Source organism: Chaetodon trifascialis, chromosome 9 (genome assembly GCF_039877785.1).
Source record: "Chaetodon trifascialis isolate fChaTrf1 chromosome 9, fChaTrf1.hap1, whole genome shotgun sequence".
NCBI lineage: Eukaryota > Metazoa > Chordata > Actinopteri > Chaetodontiformes > Chaetodontidae > Chaetodon > Chaetodon trifascialis.
This window is the reverse complement of record NC_092064.1, coordinates 11,716,571-11,738,433: the sequence shown is the minus strand read 5'-3', so window position 1 is coordinate 11,738,433 and position 21,863 is coordinate 11,716,571. Positions and strand designations below refer to the sequence as shown.

The following is a 21,863-nucleotide window of genomic DNA, read 5'->3' as shown; positions in this document are numbered from 1 at the left end:
TGCAGTTTCAGGTTGGATTTGGGGATTAACTCTTACAGTTTAGTCTCAAAATTACGGTGATACACCGTCCATAATGCATCTTTTAATTACGTCCTTGAATCACACCATCACACATGCTTCAATTCTGCAGAACAATCATTCAGGATTGCTTGGCTAGCTAATTTCTTGGCTGTTTATGAAGTGTAACTTTTAGCAGTCGCCAACTTCCCCGCTTACATCAACACAGTGCTAATTTATTATTCAGCTGTCTGTTGGTTGATCTTTTTCTGTCAGACAAAAGGTTTAAACATTTTGGCTGCCCCTTTGTGACAGTTGGCATACGTGTGAGAGCAAGGCTCGGAGCTAAAAGTGTTGACAGAAAATGAATTGGCAACCATTTTGATATTAAAGTTTAGGCATGCAATTGAAAAAATGTACACAGTCGAGCTTCTTGAATATGAATATTTGCTGCTGTTCTTAGTTTTAAAAGTTTTTAGACTTTTGGGTGGACACAACAAGCCATTTAGTTGACACGGGCTGTCAACTCTATTCTCCCCTATTTCCTTTAATAGACTAAATGCATATTTGAGAAAAAAAAATCTTCAGATTTTCTGATATTGAACATAATTGTTAGTTACCTAGCAAGCCAGGTTACTGCTTTTTGCCATATTTTTTACAGTTAGTTCACTAATTACGAGATGCTGCATAGATAGATAAGTACATAACTTCTAACATCAGACGAGACTACAGGATACCAGCATGTGTGTGTCACTACTGCAAGTATGAGAGAGACAATAAAACTTTTTTTTTTTTGTTCAAATTTTCACCAGGTTTCTAAAGGGCAACAGTGCCCGATTTCATCTAGTTTGAAAGGGTTAAATATCACATACTTTCCAACCATCCCTCACTGATTTTCTGTCTTCCCTAATTGCATCCTGGAAATCTTTCAAAGATGACGTAAAGCCTGAAATCACAGTGTGCTGTGCGGTAATGCCATTCAATCCCATGATCTCATGAAAATGTATGTTCTCAGACTACTGGAAAATAAAAAGAGAGACTTTTTTTCTGGGGTTTCTTTCAGCAGCTATTGCATTCACATTTGAGTTGCTGATCAGATCACGTCATTGGACTATATCTGCAGCAGGAGACAAGCGATTTCTCCCTCTACTACTAACATCGCCTCATGTGCCACGAGACGACCGAGGCAGAGGAGAGTGATCAGAGCAGACAGGGGAACGCTAATGGTTATGCTAACGTATTGACAGGCACGCACACTAATACATCTGTAAACAAATATTCATAAATGCAGACTTGCATGACATATGGATGAACACACAGTTCCATAACGCATTAGCACACACAAATGGGCATACTGTCCTGTATGAGCTTCCATGCAGAGTTACAAAAAAAAAAAATCACACACAAATTCATTTATTAACACATGGATGCCTTCAAGTCACTTTATTTGCATGCACTGAGTAATACTAAATCAGGATTTATTACAGCTTCAGTCTTATTTGCTGGCTGTAAGGCATACAAGCAGCATTTCCCCTGAAACACACATACTTACACACACGCCTATTTGTGCTTGCACAAATCTCTATAGCATAATATCTGTGCAGCATCTGTCCGAGCCCGGTGCAGTAGTAAATAACCCATCCCCTTGAAGGGAGGGACCTGCTAATGAAGTCAACTGTATGCTACTGCACTGCGTAACTCACTGAGGCTGGCCATCCGCAGCATGGGACTCCTGCTCACCAGGGCACTGTGCCTTGCTTTGCTAGTGGCTTATACTGCAGCGACACTGATCGATTCATGAATAAGAGAGATCATGCCGCTTTTAGCTCACGTGCTCTCCTCTCACTTTCACACTGGCTCTGCATATGGCAGAGATAGCTTTGAATGCAGTCATTAGAAATCCACTGATAGAACTGGGAAGCAGAATGGGATGCAGATGATGTAGACAGATAATAGAAGCCTCTCCAGTGTAGGGGCCCTCCTCCTTAATGCGTGCCGCACTATCATCTTGATGTCTTTGTGCCGGAACATTGTTCCCTAGTTTGGAAAATGAGGTAAATCGGATTCAGAAAACAAGTGGATTAACTTAATCACCCCTCGGCTTTGACAATGACCTTCGCTTCTGAGGCATAATAAGGATTAGTTAGAAGTGGAAGGACATATGCCATGCAGAAGAAAAAGATTATAGTTCTCCCGTGACAGAATGATTGAAATATGCTATTCACCAGTCCTTCCTGGTGAGAGGCTGCGATAAGAGTCCATGGAGCAATGCATCATAATGCCTGGCTGTGATATGCAGAAGAAAACTGAGTGACATACTGTATTTGCAACCCAACACAGGAATATGCATTGAGTGCAGCTTTCTCAGATAGAAATCTGATTTTAGTGTATAGAAATGTACATAAACAAACCACAATGACTGAAACTGGAAGGGAACAGTTCACATTTGCATTAGGGCTATTGATTCCAGGCCGGCTAGCATACAGTAAGTATATTGTCCACGATTCCTGTCATTATTGCGGGGGAAACGGAGTAATATTTCTTACAGGCCATGCTACATTATTGATTCCCTGCACAGGAAGGAAGTTATTCTCAGGGCTGCATGAAAGACTATACAAGTGCACCACTGCACAATCAGCTCAATAGGACATTAAAGTCAACAAGGTCATGCAAATTAATAACAGGCGTTGACCTTCTACCTGAATTACGGGAAAGGTGAGGTCAGTTGGGAATTTGAGGTCGCCAGGCACGCTGGTACGGGCAAATGGAAGTAAACAAGATCTCCAATAGAAGAGGACAGATGGCAATTGACCTCCAATGAAAGAACAGGCTGATCAATCGTCCACCATGCCGGCATGTCCTAACAGGATGCTCTGGAAACTGATCCTTCATAAAATCAAAAAAGAGTTTTTTTTTAGACGAGATGGAGAGGGGAGAATGTGCTGACGTGGGTTCAGTGAAGGACGTGGCTGTCCATTGCTGTTGTTGTTGTTGGGATCAGGATTTATGCCATTGTTGCTACTGTCGGCTGGAGAGTTTATCTATGAAAGGAGGCTTATTGAGGGAAAGCTGTGTGTCTGTGTGTACCCCCGCTGATGGATCAGTAGATTTGTGCATATACATTGCGCATGTGTTTGTCTCTGGGTGTGCATGTGAAGTGGCAGAACTGATTAGCGACCGCTTTAGCTGTAGACACAGGATGACGGCGGGGGGCAAACATGCTGCAATCCCTGAACTCTTCTTCCTCCCCTCACACTCCTTTTACTGTCTCTCCTAGTCTACCTCTGTTATTTCCCTTCATGCCTCTCTCTCTTCATGTTTTTTATCTCTCTGATTCTGCTTCCCTTTCATCCCCCACCCCTCCGCCAACAACAAGGTGCCTTTTTGGGAGGAATGACATTAAAATGTGGTGACTGCAGTTACATAATCGGAGCTGGTTGTTGAGCTATGTCTTTATGCATTTATGTGCTTATCAGCGTCTGCAGTCTGTGTCTTTTTGTGTGTATGTGTTAAAAAGCACCCACTTTCTGTCTGTGTAAGAGCATGAACTAATGCGATTGTTTAATATGGTTGTATCAGTCATGTGTAAGCTGTCCTCAGAGAATCGTGCGCTTAGAAAAGTGTACTACAAAGTGTGCACCATTGTCCACACACATAGAAAACAGACGCATACACAGGTTTATACTTGCATGCACCACACACACTGTCTGTCGGTCTCTTGGCGAGACGGAAAGTGGAACTGTGTGTTGCATCAGGCCTGCTCTACTGCAGCAGCACACACTGATCTGGAACTGAGAAAAATCATACAAGCACAACATTTTCTGCCACACTTCTTCCTCGCTCTCATTCCCTTATCTCTGACTACAGTAGATTGTGCAGCAGGCCCCCTTCACCATGACACCTATCCCTCTCAGCAGTGGCTGAACGTTTGTTCAATACGTGCTGTCCTGCAAGGGCAAATCTGTGAAGAGAGTTGGAGGACATGAGCACACACACACACACACACCACATTGAGTCACGAAGCAGCAGCAGCAGCAGCGGCGGCGGCGGCGGCTTGGCGGCATGGTGCTGCCAGTGTCTCTTCAGAGGTGAGTGTAAACAGATCGACTGGGCCGCTATACTGCAGTTGCTCATGCTGACTCACCCTGTACATTACCAGCGAGGGAGAGATGCAGGACAGGGCAGAAAGACCACGGGATGCCCATAAAGTGGTCTCATCCCTCCTCCTCTATCCCCCATCTACTTCCCTCTTCCACCCTTTCCAAGATTATCCAGCAGGGGTTGGGGGTAGGGGATGGTCAGTGAAGGTGACTATGCACCTGAAGCAGCTACATGAAACAATGATGGACAAACAGTGGGTCCTTCAATAGAGCGCTACCTCTGATTAGCAATCTGTCCCTGTGGATATGTCGTGTAAAGCTGACGGCGGGGAAGGTGTCTGAGACTGTTAGAGGGATTGTTACTGCGGCGTCTAAGCTGGCTGGTTGGCTGGAAGGAGGGGGGTTGGTGGTGGTGGTGACGCTGGGGGCGGATGCACCATTTTTCTAGACCAAAATGAGCCCAATGTCACCGTGACAGCGCAGCGCTCCTCTGAGGGCACCGCGGGCCAGGGGGGAAAATGATGGATGAGTCGCCAAGCAGCCTCTCCTGCTTCATCACTGTATACACACACACACACACACACACACACACACACACACACACACACACACACACACACACACACACACACACACACAAACAAACATGCACCAAAAGGCAGGGAAATATGTACACATAGTATACTCACACGGTGACAATGCATACCTTGCAATATATTCACACAAAGGTATCTGGAGATACACACATCCGGTACACACACACACACCAGCACAAAAAAAAAAAAAAAAAAAAAAAAAATACACACACACTGCAAATATGCTCACACAAGGTCATCTGGGGATACACACATGCATGTACACACACGCTTTGAGTGATTTATTTGTGTCCACATGAGTTATAATTAATCACCGGGATATAAACACTCCAGATGCAGATATTTACAGGAGTTGTCAGTTACACACACATGCATACACACTCACACATAGAGCACACAGCACTGGCTTCATTATGACTGCAGCCCAGGCTAATGCCACAGGATCAATGACAGATTCTCTCTCTCTCTCTCTCTCTCTCTCTCTCTCTCTCTCTCTCTCTCTCTCTCTCTCTCTCTCTCTCTCTCTCTCTCTCTCTCTCTCCCCCCTCAATTTTCTGACCCACCAGCAGCAATGTGCTGCCATGTAGAGCACCCTGAAGCGTTTATTCCTTCTATGACCGAGCAGTAGCCTCCAATAAGGCCCTTGGGTCATCCTGTTGCTAATACTCCACCTCAACATATCATCCATCCCCCCACACATCCCACCAACTCCAACCAGCCCACCATTCACTGCAACACCAGCTAGTATAAGGGTTAGGAGGAAAGGCAATTACTTAAAATCCAGTCCTGCTGCGGGAATAGTTGATTTACGTCACAATCATATAAAAGCATTCTGTTAAAGAGGGGTAATTTTAATCTACGATTCTGCAAGCTATGAAGAAATTTCACAATTTAGATGCCACAGTTGTACTGAGCAATGCAATAACTCTGAAGCATCATAAGCATCTGTGATCTGATTACTGCATATTTACAGTAACTGCAACAGATTACAGATGTCATCTTTTTGGAATCAGATTACTCTAATTCCATTACGCATAATCAAATACTCCTCCTCGGCCCTGCTGAGCTCACAGAAAGCAGCATGTCTGACTGTCCTCATGCAGATGCAGGTCTGTGCGGGCGGCGGAGGAGAAATATGGCCGGCCCCTGGTGAGCATGGCGCGTATAGCTGAGTGGCCATCCATCACGACCCTGCGGCGGAAAGCTATACGCGCTCCGTCCGCTCAGACCCCTCGTCTCATTAGAGGGAGAGCGGATTGGGAGGAGACGGGACAGTGAGAGAGAGGGATCATAAACATATTCCCTCCAGATGGGGGGAGGGGTCATGTAAAAATCTCTAACATGGGGTTGAAGAAGAAATGTCTTGCCTCTTAGATTGATGGACTAAGCTTTAGCACTTGTAGGGTTTTTCTTGCAAGCACAGTACACAGGGGTGCAGAGCGATGATTACTTGTAGTCAAGCCACAGCTGGGAGTGGATGGCGGCTACAGTCTAAATATTAGGATTAATGACCATGCTGGTCAGTCTCATGAAACATCTTTCACACTTCTGTTGTGTTCCAATGACATGTAGGCAAACAACAGCAATACAGAAAATAGTTGGGGTCTGGGAAAATAAAATCTGTTTTTCTACCATCAGATCAAATATAATGCTGCACACTGACAGATGTGATAAATAAAACATAAGAGGGATAACTTGCGCTGAACTGCAGGTGAAGTAAAACAAAAATCAATACGTAAAATAATGAGGGCTTTCAAAACCAAAGTATGTTCTGCTGGCCATGCTTATGATAATGCCTGCATTATCCCTCACCTTTAACCACCGCTTTCTCTTTCATGAGATCAGAAGAAGGTGTTCATGTATGCAGATGGTCCAGCTGAGTAGAGGACAATGGAGAAGAAAAGCTGGGAAATGAAGGAGATGTCAGAATGGGTGGTGCTCTAGGTTGCAAGGAGAGTTCCCCGTTTGGACACCATAACTTGCATTAATAATCTAAAACGCCCTGGCGCCGCTCCATCATGATTTCCCTGGAGACCATGCACTGTTATCAGGTGACAAACTGGCGCTAACTTGCATGTCAATGAAAAGTTCTTCCTGTGCATTGCACTGACATTGCTTACGTCTATCTGTCTTCACAAGAGCGCTGTTTGCTTGAGCTAAAGGACAGCATTAGTATAAACATGAAGCCAAAGGTGAGTCGTATTGTCTGCCCTCGTTTGTAGCAACAGAAAGTATTAAACTGTGATTCTAACACATCAGTTCACATACAACACGAGCATAAAGGAGTCCTCCATTGTCTTGTGCTGCTGCGGTATGTGGGCTGAATATTGATTGAAAAAGTCATTCCTCAGTGAAATGCGATCATAAAAATTCTGTCTCAAGTATAAGTGGAGCCAAAGGAGAGAATGAGATGAAGAGGGCTGCAAGTGTGTGACGGTGTTGCTTTCTGTGTTATTCAGTATATGTACGCAGTAAAGGCATGTAACCAGTTGTGTCCAGCATCAGTAATTTTAGCCAGCCGTGAACACTCATGGTCAGTTGCAGCCCACTGCTAACTGTGCACTTTTACTGGCGCCCTTGCCACTATGCATCTTTAGTGTCCTGTAACTGAAAACCGTCAGCTCTGTCATTCTCCAGTCCTGCCACTTCAGTGGTATCCGTGTGTCACATCGATATTGATCTGGTCACATGGCAAAGGCAAGCATGTTAAAGTGGACAGTGAAACCTGCACGGGAGGGCTGAAATCTGATGCTAAAAGGAGCCATCATGCTTCCTTTGTTCTTCTTGCTTTAACACTGTATGCTGATGTCTGTGTGGCTTAAGCACACCTTTGCCTGCTTACATAAGCTCCCATGAATTCTGTCTGATAAGTTGTGGCAGCCGCATACTGTAGAGGAAGCTTCAGAAGACAGGCATTGATTTCAAGCAAATCTGTCCGGACATCTCCTCTTTCTGGTTCGGTACACCTTTCCACAGCTAATGAGCAGCCGTCTTCATTCCCTGTTGCGTGAGACATTGTTTTTCATGCCTTGTGTCAGGAAACACTGGAGATTCATTACCAGGGAGGAGAGATGGAGGAGGGAAAAAAAACGAGTATGATGGTTAAGCCTGAGCTTTAAGACAGACAACTATGTCCCCTAATCCCTTCTGAGCAGCCGTAAGCCTTCCGTTATCGCTCGTTAGAATTGTGCATCCCTTAAACACATTAACTTAGGCCCTAATGCTGGCCCTTTTTGTAGGACTCGGCGGCTGCTCGTAGCAGCCAGTGACTGGGCTAAGACGGAAGAAACGTGCTAATTGCTGTCAAACTCATTTAACTGGGTAACAAGGATGTTTTTTTTTTAATGCGTGCAGAGTATCAGCACATTTTACGGTAAGGAACGTAATCCTATCAAACTCTTTGGGCATATATCTGATGATAAAATGAGGTATGAACACACACATTGACAACCACTCAATCGTGTATGCATTCGCATGGTTGTATTTTCATACCATTTTAATTCTTTTTCCAGATGGTATCAAGGTTTCCAGTCACGGATTGGTCGTCTTGTTTTCAGTGTACAAATGAAAGAGGGGCAGAACCTTGGTTTTCTCAAAGGTCTTGTGGGACAAGGATCAGAGCTGCATCCTCACTGCACTCCACTGTACTCTACAGTAAAGCTCCAGCTTTGCTGGAGCGCTGGCCTTCAGTAGCCCAACATCCTCTCAGTCTGTCGACCAGCAAGAGCTCTTTTAGCTGCATGAATAACTCATAACACACGAAAACACCATAAATACTCAAGTCAACAGGACACACAGAGGCTAATACATGAAACAGGTATGAAGCGGTGTGAGAAATATAGAAAGCACTGATATACATTCATTGTTGTAATATGATTCTGAATATAATACTATCCGTACTCCTTCCTCCTGAGATGTCCTGTGAGTACTTAGAGGCATTAAAAATGAATATCAGGGAGTACTTACTCTGAAGTGGACTGTGTAAAGCAGGAATTACGGCAATAGCCCACTACTTTATCCCTAAACAGTGCTCCATGCACTGTTGTGTTATCCCAAAATAATGTGCAAATAGTTGTGGATATGTAACACTGTTGCTGCCCACCATGGCTTCACAATATTGTACAAGTAGAGTGCAAATATCCATTTATTGCCGTGTCTTTCTTTCATTTCCATTTGCTGCAATTCAGTGCACATGGATAAATACGGCCTGATGCTGCCTGTGATCTCCAGCTGTGCTAAGGGTCGCACTGACAAGTGAGGACCACAGTGACTGGGCGGCCACTACAACAAAGCAAGGCTTGTTATGCATTCTGACTGCAGCACGGCTAAGATGCTTGGTGTTTGCTGAGACAGCAGTTGACTTGCCTTGCTCTCCCGGCCCCTTGCTCAACCAAGGCAGGATAGACTTAATTGCCTCATTAGCAAAAGGGCCAGCGAGGAGTCGGCCTCTTCCACATTGTTCAATGTCAAGAGTGCAACCGAGAGGAAAGGTTAATAGAGTAAACAGCATCTCCCTCTCCTAAATGGAAAAAAATGTTTGTTTTTTATTATGATGGGTCAGTGGCCAAAAGCTTCATTTTACACCACAGTGACAGAATTATACATTTGATTTCATCTTATCTATACATTGCATATTCTAACCTTCATTTTTCCTCAGTTTGGAGTATAACACAGCTTGCTGTTGCTGTGTGGTAACTCCCAAAGCTGTCTTTTTTAAGCTTGGACCCGTCTAGAAAGCGGAGTCATCATGCCAACTTTAATTATTTTAAGAGCTTGAATTTGCAAACTCTGCTATTTCCTCCACAGCATCTTTGGACTCCAGACAGCAAATCAAGCCAAACGCTAACACTCTTGATTTCCCTCTTGAAGAAAGACACACAAAATAAAAATTATGTCCGCTGCTGAGAGAAAATGTGAGGTCCAAAAAAGGCTCATGTTTAATAATTTTGAGTTAGACATAAAACTCAAGAGTACAGCCAGTTTTTCCACTCACAACTGTGATGTTCACACAGTGAAGAGCATCCCCATTCTCATCCAGCAACCACAATGAGACCATTATATTTAAAGTATGACAGTTTGGACAGCAATGCCAAACCATGACAGGCTTCTTGAATGTAGTCGTAAGCCTCCGTCAGTCTCTTCAATAGAAATGGGGTGATCTATAAGTCGGGTCAGACAGAGGGCATGATGAGCCAGGCTAAAGAGAAATGTAGATGATGACTGAAACAAATGAGGGAAACGTGTTGTTATTTTCACTGGATGAGCTGCAAGATATGATTGGAAAGCTGTTGGCATCAATTACTGTAGTGAGTTTACAAAATTTCATGAGCACCAATACCCTAGAGCTGCAGAGAGCACTTGTGCATGAGTATTCATCTGGCAGGAAGGCACACAAACACACATCATGTTCACTTTATGTCCATGCAAAGCTAGTCCCGGCACAGTACAGAGCCTCGTAACATCCATACTGTAGATACTGTAGGCTGTAGATTATACCACGCTTACTGCCGGGCACTTTAAGTCAGAGGCTACATTAAGAAATGTACAGCCACACATCTGCATGGGCAGTATAGCGTAAAGGCTCCATTTCATCAACAAGTCGGGTCTAACGAGTCGGAAAAAACAAAGGTGGTGGTGCCATCTGTTCTGAATCACTTTGCTGGTAAAGGGGAAAAGAAGTGGGAGGACAAGGAGGGGAGAAAAGCTTTTTCAGCACAGGCAATATAAACTGTACTTTGACCACAGCCTGCGCCTCTGAATGAGCAACGTTATCTCCTGTGGAAGCAAACTTCAGACCTGTCTGCCTTATAAAGGGCCCCATGCTCTTCACTGTGAAACACTGAGGGAAGAGCTGTAGTGCAATCAGCGACATTACGTACTTATGTAATTTGTGGACAACCCAGCAATAGATCAATGATATTCAGTTTACAATGTTTTTTGCTGTGCTATGAAAGACCAAATGGCTGGCATTGTGGTTGGATAATTAAACCATCCATCACACAACAGCCACTGCAAGAGAACAGGACGAGAAACCCAAACCCAAGACTGGACATAAGTTATTGCATTTTACAGTTCCTAATGAATGCCAATTACATGAGGTAAGGTTTTGATGACCAAGGATTTCATCCCTATAAAGAATTAATAAGCAGAATTGCACATCTTATAGAGCTTTAAAGGTCATTCCCAAAGTTTTGTTCCCTTGTTCTCTTTGTTAAGCCCACTATTTAAAGTTACTGCATGGTCGACTTTTTTCTTTCCAACCAAAATCTTTGCCTTTCTCCCACACGGTATAGATCTGAATTGGGCAGATGGCTGAGTGCTGACTTCAGCTATCATGCACTAAGAGTGGAGGGGATCCTCCAGATGGTGTTCAGGTCTTGTGCAGGTAATCGCTTTGTCTTCCACCACTCTAATCAATGGCCACCGAATTTCCTCTCCTCCAAACACCATCCATCTTTTGGTCTTTCCAGGCTGCCCGTGGACGACGAAAAGCGGCTGAAGATAAATGTTTAAAGGGCAGAAGGGCATCCACTGATTAAAGCCACTAACGCTTTAGGGAAGACTGGCAAGCAAAAGAGGAAATGAAGTGAGACAATGGAGAACGCGGGTTCAAAACACCTAATGGAGTGTCCTGCTTGCTGGGCTAATAAATGGTTTCAAATTGAAAGGAACAGCAGGCGTCTAAATAGAGCGATGTGGAACATTTCCTCCTGTTCATTCAGTCAGCTTCCAATTGGAAAAGCAGGAATGGACGAAAAAAAAAAAAAACTCGCCTGACTTGCCATTGTTTGGTGCAGTGCGAGTTGCTTTTCTTCATCTGCAATCAATTCAGGGGATTGAATTACAGCTGAATACCATGTAGATTGAGAGAAAAGTCAATGTTTTCAGCGGCGGATCACACTGGAATCCATAAAATAAATGTACATTTCAGAATTCTTTCTGTCTGCATGAGAAATGCTTTGCTTTATGATTTATGGGGAAGACACAATGTGGCTGCAGTCTGGCTGTGAGCTGCATTCTCTTGCTGATTCTCATCTCAGCAACATGATGCTGTTTGAATGTCCAAGTGGATATTTGGACATGATAATCAATATTCACAGTGTGTGACGAGGCACGGCGCAGGTTGGGGTCCGACAGGTGCACCCCATGAGCAATTGCAGTGCTAAGTGACTAGTAAGAAATGATCAATTATTGGCAGACAGTTTACTGTTGTTTTGACACTGGGTCACTCAATGCAAATGTCAGCCTAGCAAATTATTGTTCAGTAACAAGATCAAACTGTTCAATCAAGGTCCTCTTGGCTGAGTTAGGAAAATGATTTCACCTTGACTTGACGTGCAGTGTGTATGACCGGGATTGGTCAACCTTTGGATGTGTTAACAGGCTTCCAGGTGACAGAGGAAAGCTTTGAAGAGACACACAGACCTGACTGCTGCTGTAACAACACTGTCACTCCTGTGTTGCTCATTGGCTCTAAATGTTTTCTTTTTTTTATCATTTGCTTTTCCTTCCTTTCTGCCACTGATGTAAGCGCTATGCTATGCCATTTTCCTGCACAGTTGGATCGTGCAGCTGCACCAAAAACAGAGATATACCTGGTTTCAGAGACAGAGGACATAGATCAAAAGCATGTTCTGCTTAGAGAAGACAAGCATGCCAGCTTTATTCTGCTCTGCCAGTTTTCGCTACGGCAGAAAGCATCTGAAAGCACCACAACAGGGCCGGGAGCTCTGAGACGATAGCGCCTCAGCCCCCACCACTGATGAACAAATGGTGTTTTTGTAAGATGTATGAATTTTGATCACCTTTGCTATTGCAGCTGAAGAGCACTCAGTTCGCGATAGATGGGGTCCTATTTCAAGCAATGTCAATACCTACAAAGAATTATCAGGATAGACCTTTCGTTGGGTGAATCAATGGGAGACAATTCCGTGCTCCACCTCACCGACAGCAGCAGAGCTTATCTCGCCGTTTTGTTCATGCTTTGATCTCTGCGCTGCTTACATAAAACAATCATAGACCTTGATTAAAATATTTATGCACACAAGCAGCAAAACACTTCACATTTTCTAAGAAAACAGAAAGCCGTAATTGCACTTGCTCCATTGACTTTCATGGTTATTTACTCCTGCAAATAGGGCAGAAATCCTCCCTCTGGAGCAAATGGCCATGGCTGTAGAGATTAGGGGCTACATTTCAGTGTCATAACTAATCCAGGTTTTAAACAGATACCTATTTAAGTGTAGGAGCAACTGACCTAAATGTACCTGCATTTTGCATGTTTATGCTCTGTGCATCGTTTCATATTAGTAATAATGGATTGGGGCTCCACATTTAGGCATTTATGGTCACATTATATACACATTTCTGTTGCCATAATGCAATACTAAAACTATTTGTTAAGCAAAAGTATAAATAAATGTGCAGGGCTGCACATTCTTTGTCGAAAAATAGCTTACAGTTATATAAACAGCAGCAAAGAGGAAGAAAGGCTGACATTTAAGAAACCAGAAATAGAGAATGTTATGAAAATTGGAACAACTTCCTCACAATGGACATAAGCATTTCTCCAATCCTTGCAAAACTTAGCTCGAAATTTTGGGATATTTGCCTAACCCATGTCTTGCCATGCGTTAGAAGAGAAGATCAACTCTCATGGTTGTACGATAAGTGTGAAGCTACAGCCAGCAGCTGGTGATCTTAGTTGGCGTAAAGACTGGAAATGGGGAAAAGCTAATCCTGCAGTGTCCAAGACAACAAAATCCCCCAATAAGCACCTCTGAAGCTCACTAATTAACATGTTACATCTTGCTTGTTTAATGTATACAACAAACCAAAAGTGTAAAAATTACAATTTGTGGTTTTTCAGAGGGTTTTGAACTGGGTTACTTCTTGACTGTGGTGAGTTAACAGGAAAACATCAGAGCCTCCAGGAACTTACTGGTCCCAGCCAAGACACAAACCAGTAAAACAGCAAATTCTCATTTTTCCAATTACATTTTGCACACAATAAATTGAGGGTGGTATCAATCCTCTCATCTAACTCTTAGCAAGAAGTAAATAAGTCTATTTCAAAACTGACAAACTATAAAGATTTTTTTTCCCTCATGACAGTTTAGTCTTCCTATTTTTTCAGTTTAGATCAATAAAAAATGATCAGTATAAAATGAGTTGTCGTGTGTGTGCGTTATCTGCAAAAAATGTCTTGAATTGTTAGTGTACGTCAGTAGAGCACAGTGGTGTAGTGTTGTCATGTGTAGGTTGTGCATGTGGCTCTAGTTAATGTGGATGTGAGCCTCTCCAGAACATCTGTCAAAGATTAGGAGTAAAGTGAAATAGGCAGTTCCTGTTCATACGTTCCAAAATAATCTGGCAGTAATTTTCCCAGTGAAGGATGAAAAGGGGGAGGCTTTATAGGTCAGAAACACTACACAAAACCAGCTCTGTCTAGGCATGTGGCTCATGTTTTACAAGATACAAGTGACAAAAGGCCCATATACAATAATGCTTGGATAGTTTGGAAATTTTGGGTGTGGCAGAAACACAGCAGGAGAAAGTTGAACTGTCACTCAAACAAAGAAATGTTGTAGAAACAGCAGATGAATTTAGGACACACTGTGTTCATTCCACCAGTGTGACCTTTACTTTTACCTTGGACGTCTTCGGCTGCAACTAAAATACAACCTGCCTCGACCCTCTCCGAGTAGGAATAAAAGCACTTACAGTACAAAGCAGGTACACCTCCACCTACAAACACTCTCATTTGATGGTATCCAGCTTGCTGCGACAGAATAGAAAGACCTTCTTACTAAAAGCACTGCAATCAATGAAACATGAAGAATCCCTCAGGTACGAGAAAAGGACGGCTTGTTATTCAGGGAAGCATGCTGTCATTCAAAGACCGTACACATCAGGGGGAAAGTGCTTGGAAGGCAAATCAGTTGTTTATTAATGATATGGGTCAATTGTTTTGAGGACGGCTGGACCTCTGTACTCATCTGCAGGCCTCTTGAGTCACCCTTGTTGGAGGTTTTGTATTCCAGAGTGCTCTGCCCTTGCTGAGAAATTCAGATTTGCCATTTTAGCTTTGAGTAATACAATCCTCTCTTGATGGAAATCTGTTTACACTTTGTTCTGCATTTCAAATCGCTGACATTGTAGGTGGAAAGGAAGTCGTTTAACTATGTGGAGCAATGCATTGCTAGCTGTTTGTTATTTGCCCGTCAGCAGCTGCTTCTTTACTGTACAATATGTCCTCCAGCTTGAATGTGATATCTACTATATATTGATCCTCATGTGCTGTGATCCTTCACTTAGCCTGTGTGTGAAAGTGTGCTTAAAGTGTTGATATGTCTGCATCATTGTACCAGGCAATTAAAGTGAGACTGAGAGTCACTTAAAGGTTTATGCTTTTACAATGTGAGATGAAGGTTAACTCACGGTGCAAGGCTCCGCACCCAACTGACAAATGTTTTAAATATCGTGCAAGGCAGACGTGACAAATGTATCACATGCCCTCAAAAAACAAATATTTTAAAAGCTGAGAACATACACAGGGAATGCCTCACGATAATGTCAAAGAATAATTCGCGTAAAAACGAGATCAAAACGAAGCCTTAATGTATGGTAACTAGACGTCAAATATCGAAATGTCTGTGGGTTTGCAGGAATGTCAGAAGTCTGTGGCTGGGTGTGTGTGGGAGTGTGATTCAGGCGCAAACACATCAAGATGTCACTTCATAACCTCTGGCTCAGGAGGCTCCTGTCATCTTCACATTTCAGAGATCCTCTGCCTACCCCGGCAGACATGCTAAATATAGAATGGGGACAGAATTTCTGTTTGGAGCCACTGCTCTCTTTATCTACATCTAACACTAGCATGTGTGCATAGGCACCTCCATCCTCTCACTGTTATACACATGTATGCATGCATGTAGACGCACAAGCATGAGCACAAACAGTCACGTTAAAGACCCTACTGCATTCCCAAGATCACTCCCATTGCACTGTCTCACAGGCTGATGATCAAACGAACGCCGAGTGAGGGGGCAGAGGTTTGGATCTCGTAAGAAAGCTGCTCATTCTTTCCAATTACATTTCTGTCAAGTGACTTACACTATGTTATTACTTCTTGGACAGTCATTTTCAAATTCCCTCATTCAGAATAATTTAATCCTGGCACAAGGACAGAGGGGCGATCCATCACTAGTCTCCTTTACCTGGCTGGATCTACCGTACTGTTACTGAGTTACTCTATTTGACCTTGTTCTGTTTCTTACTTCGTATCAGCAAAGTTACAGAAGGGAGCTATGGAACTCTCTGTGGCAATTAATTGTGCTACTTATCTGTAATGTGAACAGTGGATATTACATCTCCGACAGATATTAAATTAAGGATGTCTCACGACTTGCGAGGCCAAAGCCAAATAAAAAGGAAATGAGCCCCTATTAATGACTATTGATTCTTTTATAATAAAACAGCCACTTCCTCTCTTTACTTGGCCTTGCTGTTGATCTTGAATTAATACTGGCTATAACTTCAGGAAAATGTCCTTCAGTCTGGCACAGTGGAGCGGTTTAACCCAAAAAACGACGTGTCTCCCTGGTCAGCGAAAAATGCACTTTTGGCTGACTGGCAGATATTTTGTTCTTGCATGAGAGACACATGACCCATGTTGCAACTGTGCTGGACGTTCACTCTTATGAAATCATTTCCAGCTGCACAAACTGTTTTATACAGTCATATCTTGTGACATGACAGGGGAAGAAGAAAGGCCTCACCATGGCAACAACAAGTCATTTAACACTCTTGGCACAGGCTGGTGGCTATTTTAAGAGAAGTGTACCATTATTATTTTTATCAGGGAATAAATTACTCTTGCATTAATTAGCATATAACATTTTTACCTTGCTGCGGCTGGCTCAGCTGCGCCAGCAAATAATTGGTTGTGTTTTTAATGGTCATCATCATCATCATCATCATCAGTGGGGAACTGGTATTTAGATAATCTACATGTTTACTTTGAATCACGTCTAATACAGAAGGCTGACGACTGAAACCGCAAAACGTGTTGGTATGCGGCGTCCACTGCCGAGTCAGCTCCTTTAGTTAAAGCGCTGTTCAGGATCAGTGACCATCACCACCGAGCACATACCGTGGATTCACTGGTTGACCGAGCCTTAACGAGTCAGCGTGCATGCAGGTCCGCGTCATATCTTCTTCCTTCCATTTTCTATACTGCTTATCTTCTTCTAGAGTCACGAGGGACCGGAGCCTTTCCCAGAATGCACTGGTCAAGGTGCAGGGTACTCTCCAGAGAGGTCACCACAATATGTGAGTAACTGAATAATAGGAGCTGAAGACAAGAAACTCTATGCATTTACAAGCTTACACTCCACATCAAGCAAACAGCAACAAGGGCTGAATGTCTAAACTAGGGGAATGAAAAATGAAACACAAGTCATCAAGTCTTCTGATTCGCAGACTGCAATACAATGAGCAGCAGAGCACCATGTAGACTACAGCAACACTTTTGAACTCAAACCAAAGCAGCCGAGCTTCCAGCTCTTGGGTGCATTATCCCTCACATGGCCACTTTAAACCACTTTAAGTGGGGGGTTCCAAACTCTTTCACACCCCTATTCAGAGTCACTTCACACTGTAAACTTTTATGCTGCCCAGTGCTGAAGAGCTGCTCAACAGATTTTCATTGTTCTGAGGACAGTGACAGTAAAAAGCTACAGTATCTGTCTCGTATCTCCATGTTGGGAAATGCTGGTTTATCCCCAGTTACACCCAGCTGGGGAAATTCCACTGCAGGTGATGAGACAGCAGAAGGGAGTGTGAAACCTCTTACTGGAAGTCGTTTTTACACACTGTCTCACAGTAACGTCCAGTCAGTGAAGTCACAAACACTGATTTAGCTCTGAACCTGGACTCTGCTGCAGGCCCTCAGTACATTACTGTCATGTAGCAGTCATAAAAGCAGCGTCGGTATCCGTATCAGCAGTTGTGGCCATAATGTAAAATGCAGCCATTGTTGACAAAGAAGGCTTTCACTGATGATCACAAGAATCAAACACTTTCAATTAACATTTCCAAGCTGAAAAACAAATGATGCAGCACAGCAAACATTTTTTTTAATGTCTGAAATGATATTCAGGACACTTCGAACATCATTTGGAAAATGTCTAACCTTGGTGGCTGCTTTTTTTTTTTTTTTTTAGCTGTTGTCAAACAATGTTAAAAAGCATTTTAGTGGATCTGCAATAGATGCCTATTCAGGGTCAATAACTCTGGTTAGCAGATTTAAAGGGAGGGGTCAGATGAACTTTTATCCCCTTTCATGTCTCTCTTTCCTGAGCTCCCCTAAGCACAGAGCAGCCCAGGGTTTGCAAATCAAGGCTGGTTCATGCATTTTTATTTTTCTGATACGTTAAATAGAAAAACCAATTCCTTAGCATATGCGCATTATAAAGGGCAAGGGTGACTACACGAAACAGAATTAAAAAATAAATATATTCTGACATCATTCTAAATCGAGGCTGAAAACGTGTCGCTAAGGATGCGTAAACCAATAAAAATGTGTATAAAAAAATCATTGTAAATACAGTAACGACAGACACCAGCGTCCGCATCGCCGGGGACAATTGTCAGACGAACAAGCTCCACTGCTTCTTAAATTCACTCTCTTCTAAAGGAATGGGAAGTGACTTACCCAGAAACAAAGAGCGAAATATTGCAGACATCACGGCTGGAAATCCCATATGCAACGGAGCTGGAAACAATGCGCTCAGACTGCCTTCAAACGCATTCGGCTGACCTAAGTGCAGGCACGACGAAGCGGCACCATCGGCGAATCGAGGAGCGAAATCACAGATACTGTAAATAAATCTTCATGGAGCGCACGAGTCCAAGGACATCATATGTTGCACACGCCCGACATATCTAAACCTCCCAAGGAGAAGAAACGTGCTTATTTCTCGTCATCGTCATTTCATCGCGGGCTACTTGGCGTCAAATCAAAGTTCCCTGGCTGTCTGGCTCTGGCGTGGGACGTGTTGTCTCAGGGTCCCCTCTGTCTCCACCTCAGCAGTCTCTCCTCCTTTCCTCCTCCGCTGCACAAAATGCTAGAGAGGACGAGGAGGAGGAGGAGGGCGCAAAGGTGGATGATGAGGGGATGCTGAAGGATGGAGACCTCTAGAGTCTGAAGTTCTCTTACACAGCCCGAGCACCCTGCAACAAACCGTGCAGAGCGGAGAGAAGGGTGGGGGTCCTTTTGTTAGGTGTCGCAGACACGATTTCTTTGATATGAGTAGAGTCAAAGTGGCCTTAATCAAAATGTTCTGAATAAATGATGGTGATGATATAGCGCTGCACAGGGTTTATAGTGAATCCTCGGGAGTCAGTGGTGAGTTAATAAAGATATTTTTTTATCATAACATTAAAGTAGGGACAGGGTTATTTTGAGGTGATTTGCAGTCTAATATAGTATCATTAGGACATTGCTTTAACATATAGACCATTTTATATGGTTTAACTATTTCAGTGCTTTTTAAAGCTGAAATGATTAATCAATTAGCAAAAACGTTGGAGAAATGCTTTCAAATGGAAAGATTTTCTTTGTCTTACTTGGTCACGAACTGAAAATCTTTGGTTATTGGACCAAACAAGCAAAGCGATGACATCAGCTCTGTGAATATGCCACTTTGTCATGTGACGCTGAATAGACCAAATGATTCATCCGGAAAATAATCAGCAGATTAGCTGATAGACAGCGTAATTGTTAATTCCAGCCTCAACGTTTCTGTGTATTTCTAGAAATTCATTACTAACCAAAGGATTACGTCAAGTTCTACATCACGACACATGAGACGCCGCATGTTTTAACTTCAAAAGCAGGATATGTTTACTAGGCTATTTATATATCACATGCTTGTGATCAAAGCATCTGTTTTCAACCAGAGGGCACATTTCCCTTTGTCAGCCAGTCTTTATTTGTCTACCAGCCTCTCAATATTAGGATTATTATATCAATCCTTTCAAAACTGCCACACAAGTAATATGCCAGGTTTTGTAAGATTACACGAGCAGTGTGGTCCACGTCAGCTAAACAAACAGCAAAAAGAAGGAGAGCTGCTGTCTGCTGGTGGCTGCTCTCAGATCTTGAGAAAAACTAATCTCCCCTCTTCTGTGTCTCAACGATCTACAGAAATAACTAAAGGATTTCCACTCGCCATTGGCCCCTCTGCTCCCCCTCTTTCTCCCTCCAGTGGCCTGCTCTTCAGCACCAGCCCTCCTCCATTCCTTTCCGTTCCAATAACTAGATTGCTTGAAACAATGTCTCACATGCACAAGCGGACACGCACACTCCCACACTCCGCCTCTCTTTTCTCCCTTTTTCACGATGCAAACATACAGACGCAAAGAAACACATGTTCACAGGACAGCTGATGAGGCACAGAGGGTGCGACAAATACACACAGCATTATTCCAGCTGTTGTGAGAGCAAGATAAGACGCGGCGAGGTGATGTCTTCAGGCTTGTGCGGTCGGGTGTTTTGTTCGTAATAATACTCTGCGTCTTTTCCTCTATGCTTGTGTTTCTCTGTTTACCTTTGTATTTCCAGCCGAATATAAAAGGTCACGGTCTCTTTGCAGCTCATCTCTGCAGACGTCTGTACACAGAAGTCAGTGTAGTGAACTACAAAAGCAAAAACTACTCTAAAGCGGTGCAATATCAGCTGTCAAACGATGATGGATGGCTGGTTGTAACAGACATGTTTGCCCCTGCAATCACAGTCCTACTGTAATCTAAGCTCAGATAAAAACACTCGATTGAAAACGCACCTGTTAGCCAACATATATTACATCTATGTTCAATTTCTCCCCCTAAAGCAGGCCTTTCCACAGCAAGATGAGATCTGGAGGCAGGTGAGAGCATGCAGCTGAACAATGCATTACACACCACTGAGGTTATCGTGATTGCTCCTGTAAAAGATGGCCTCACTTATGTATGAAGGGACGACAACACTACATAAGATATGGGGCCGATCCATACTTGATAGCAGCGATTCTGCGATAGGTTCACTTGTCCCGCAAGCAGTGCAGATAATGTCATGGGAGGTAACTTGTCTGCGTTTGGTGGCTTGGCCTTGGTGCATGATACAGCACCCCAATGCAGATGGCCTCACAGATGGTTGATATTTATACCACGGGGCCTTGAAAAGTCACTAGTGTGGAAACTGCTCTTTCTCCCTGATTAGTTTGACACACCCGTTTCTCACAGCAGTGAAGACATACGACCAGTCGTGAAACGTTTTAGAAGACGTCAGGAGAAATGTATAATATTCTTTTAGAATAAATATAATTTGTTGTGTGGGGCCGCCCCATTTTGAGGTCATGATGATGATGTGTTGGGACTCTCCCTCCCCCTTTTTAGCGCATGAAAATGTAATCCCCCTAAGTGCAAGGTCCATGATTTTTTAAAAATCTTCCAGACCCAACACGGCTTGCATTTTAGCTGGGAGCACTCTTGACTTATGTACTTTAAGTGGATTTGCAATTTAAATTGGAGCAACAAGACGCACCGAGGACCTCCTGGCAGAGACGGAGTGCCTCAGTGAGAGTGTTCCCACCCGCCAGAACAGCTGTATCTCCCTCATCATGACATCACAGGGACGTGTTACTGTTTTGTTGACGCACGGACGACACCCTGGAAACACGCACCGGGATGCCCTTCTCTGGCCACCTCTCTCTCCTGACCTCGGGGGATGACAGAAGTGGATATTTAAAAGGATTCTTGAGTAACAATATGAATGCAGAGGGGGAAAAAAATCCTTTGTTTAGGCTTCTCTATTTTTAGCAGCCAGTGTGATGCTTCGCTGTTAGTGTTTCACGGCTCGCAGATCCTTTATAATTTAATGAGGGCGAGGGCGGCCCTCGCAGATTCATGGTGTGCATCTGAAGGCGGTGTTGGCTACTGGGGCTTATTGATCCAATTCAGATATTTGTTTATGGGTCGGTAAAGCTCTTTCCCTCCTGTACATGCAGGACCACATCAGGAACACTCAGACTGCCTGTTCCTTCTTAAGCCAGTACAATGAATGTACTCCAGGTCAGTGTTCAGTATTTCAGTCTCTCTGTAGACAGACAGCAGATCCTGACAGCCA

The 21,863-nt window shown here is 43.5% G+C and overlaps 1 protein-coding gene across 1 annotated transcript in view; it reads right to left on the bottom strand.

Annotated features, from left to right (window-relative positions):
* clmpb (CXADR like membrane protein b) overlaps window positions 1-18,907 on the bottom strand; it is a 63,839-nt gene extending 44,932 nt beyond the window's left edge. Inside the window, exon 1 of the mRNA XM_070970010.1 lies at window positions 18,411-18,907. Coding sequence (XP_070826111.1) covers window positions 18,411-18,459 — 49 coding nt within the window. The 5' untranslated portion in view covers window positions 18,460-18,907. The remainder of the gene's footprint in view (window positions 1-18,410) is intronic.
* Window positions 18,908-21,863: the final 2,956 nt, after the last annotated feature.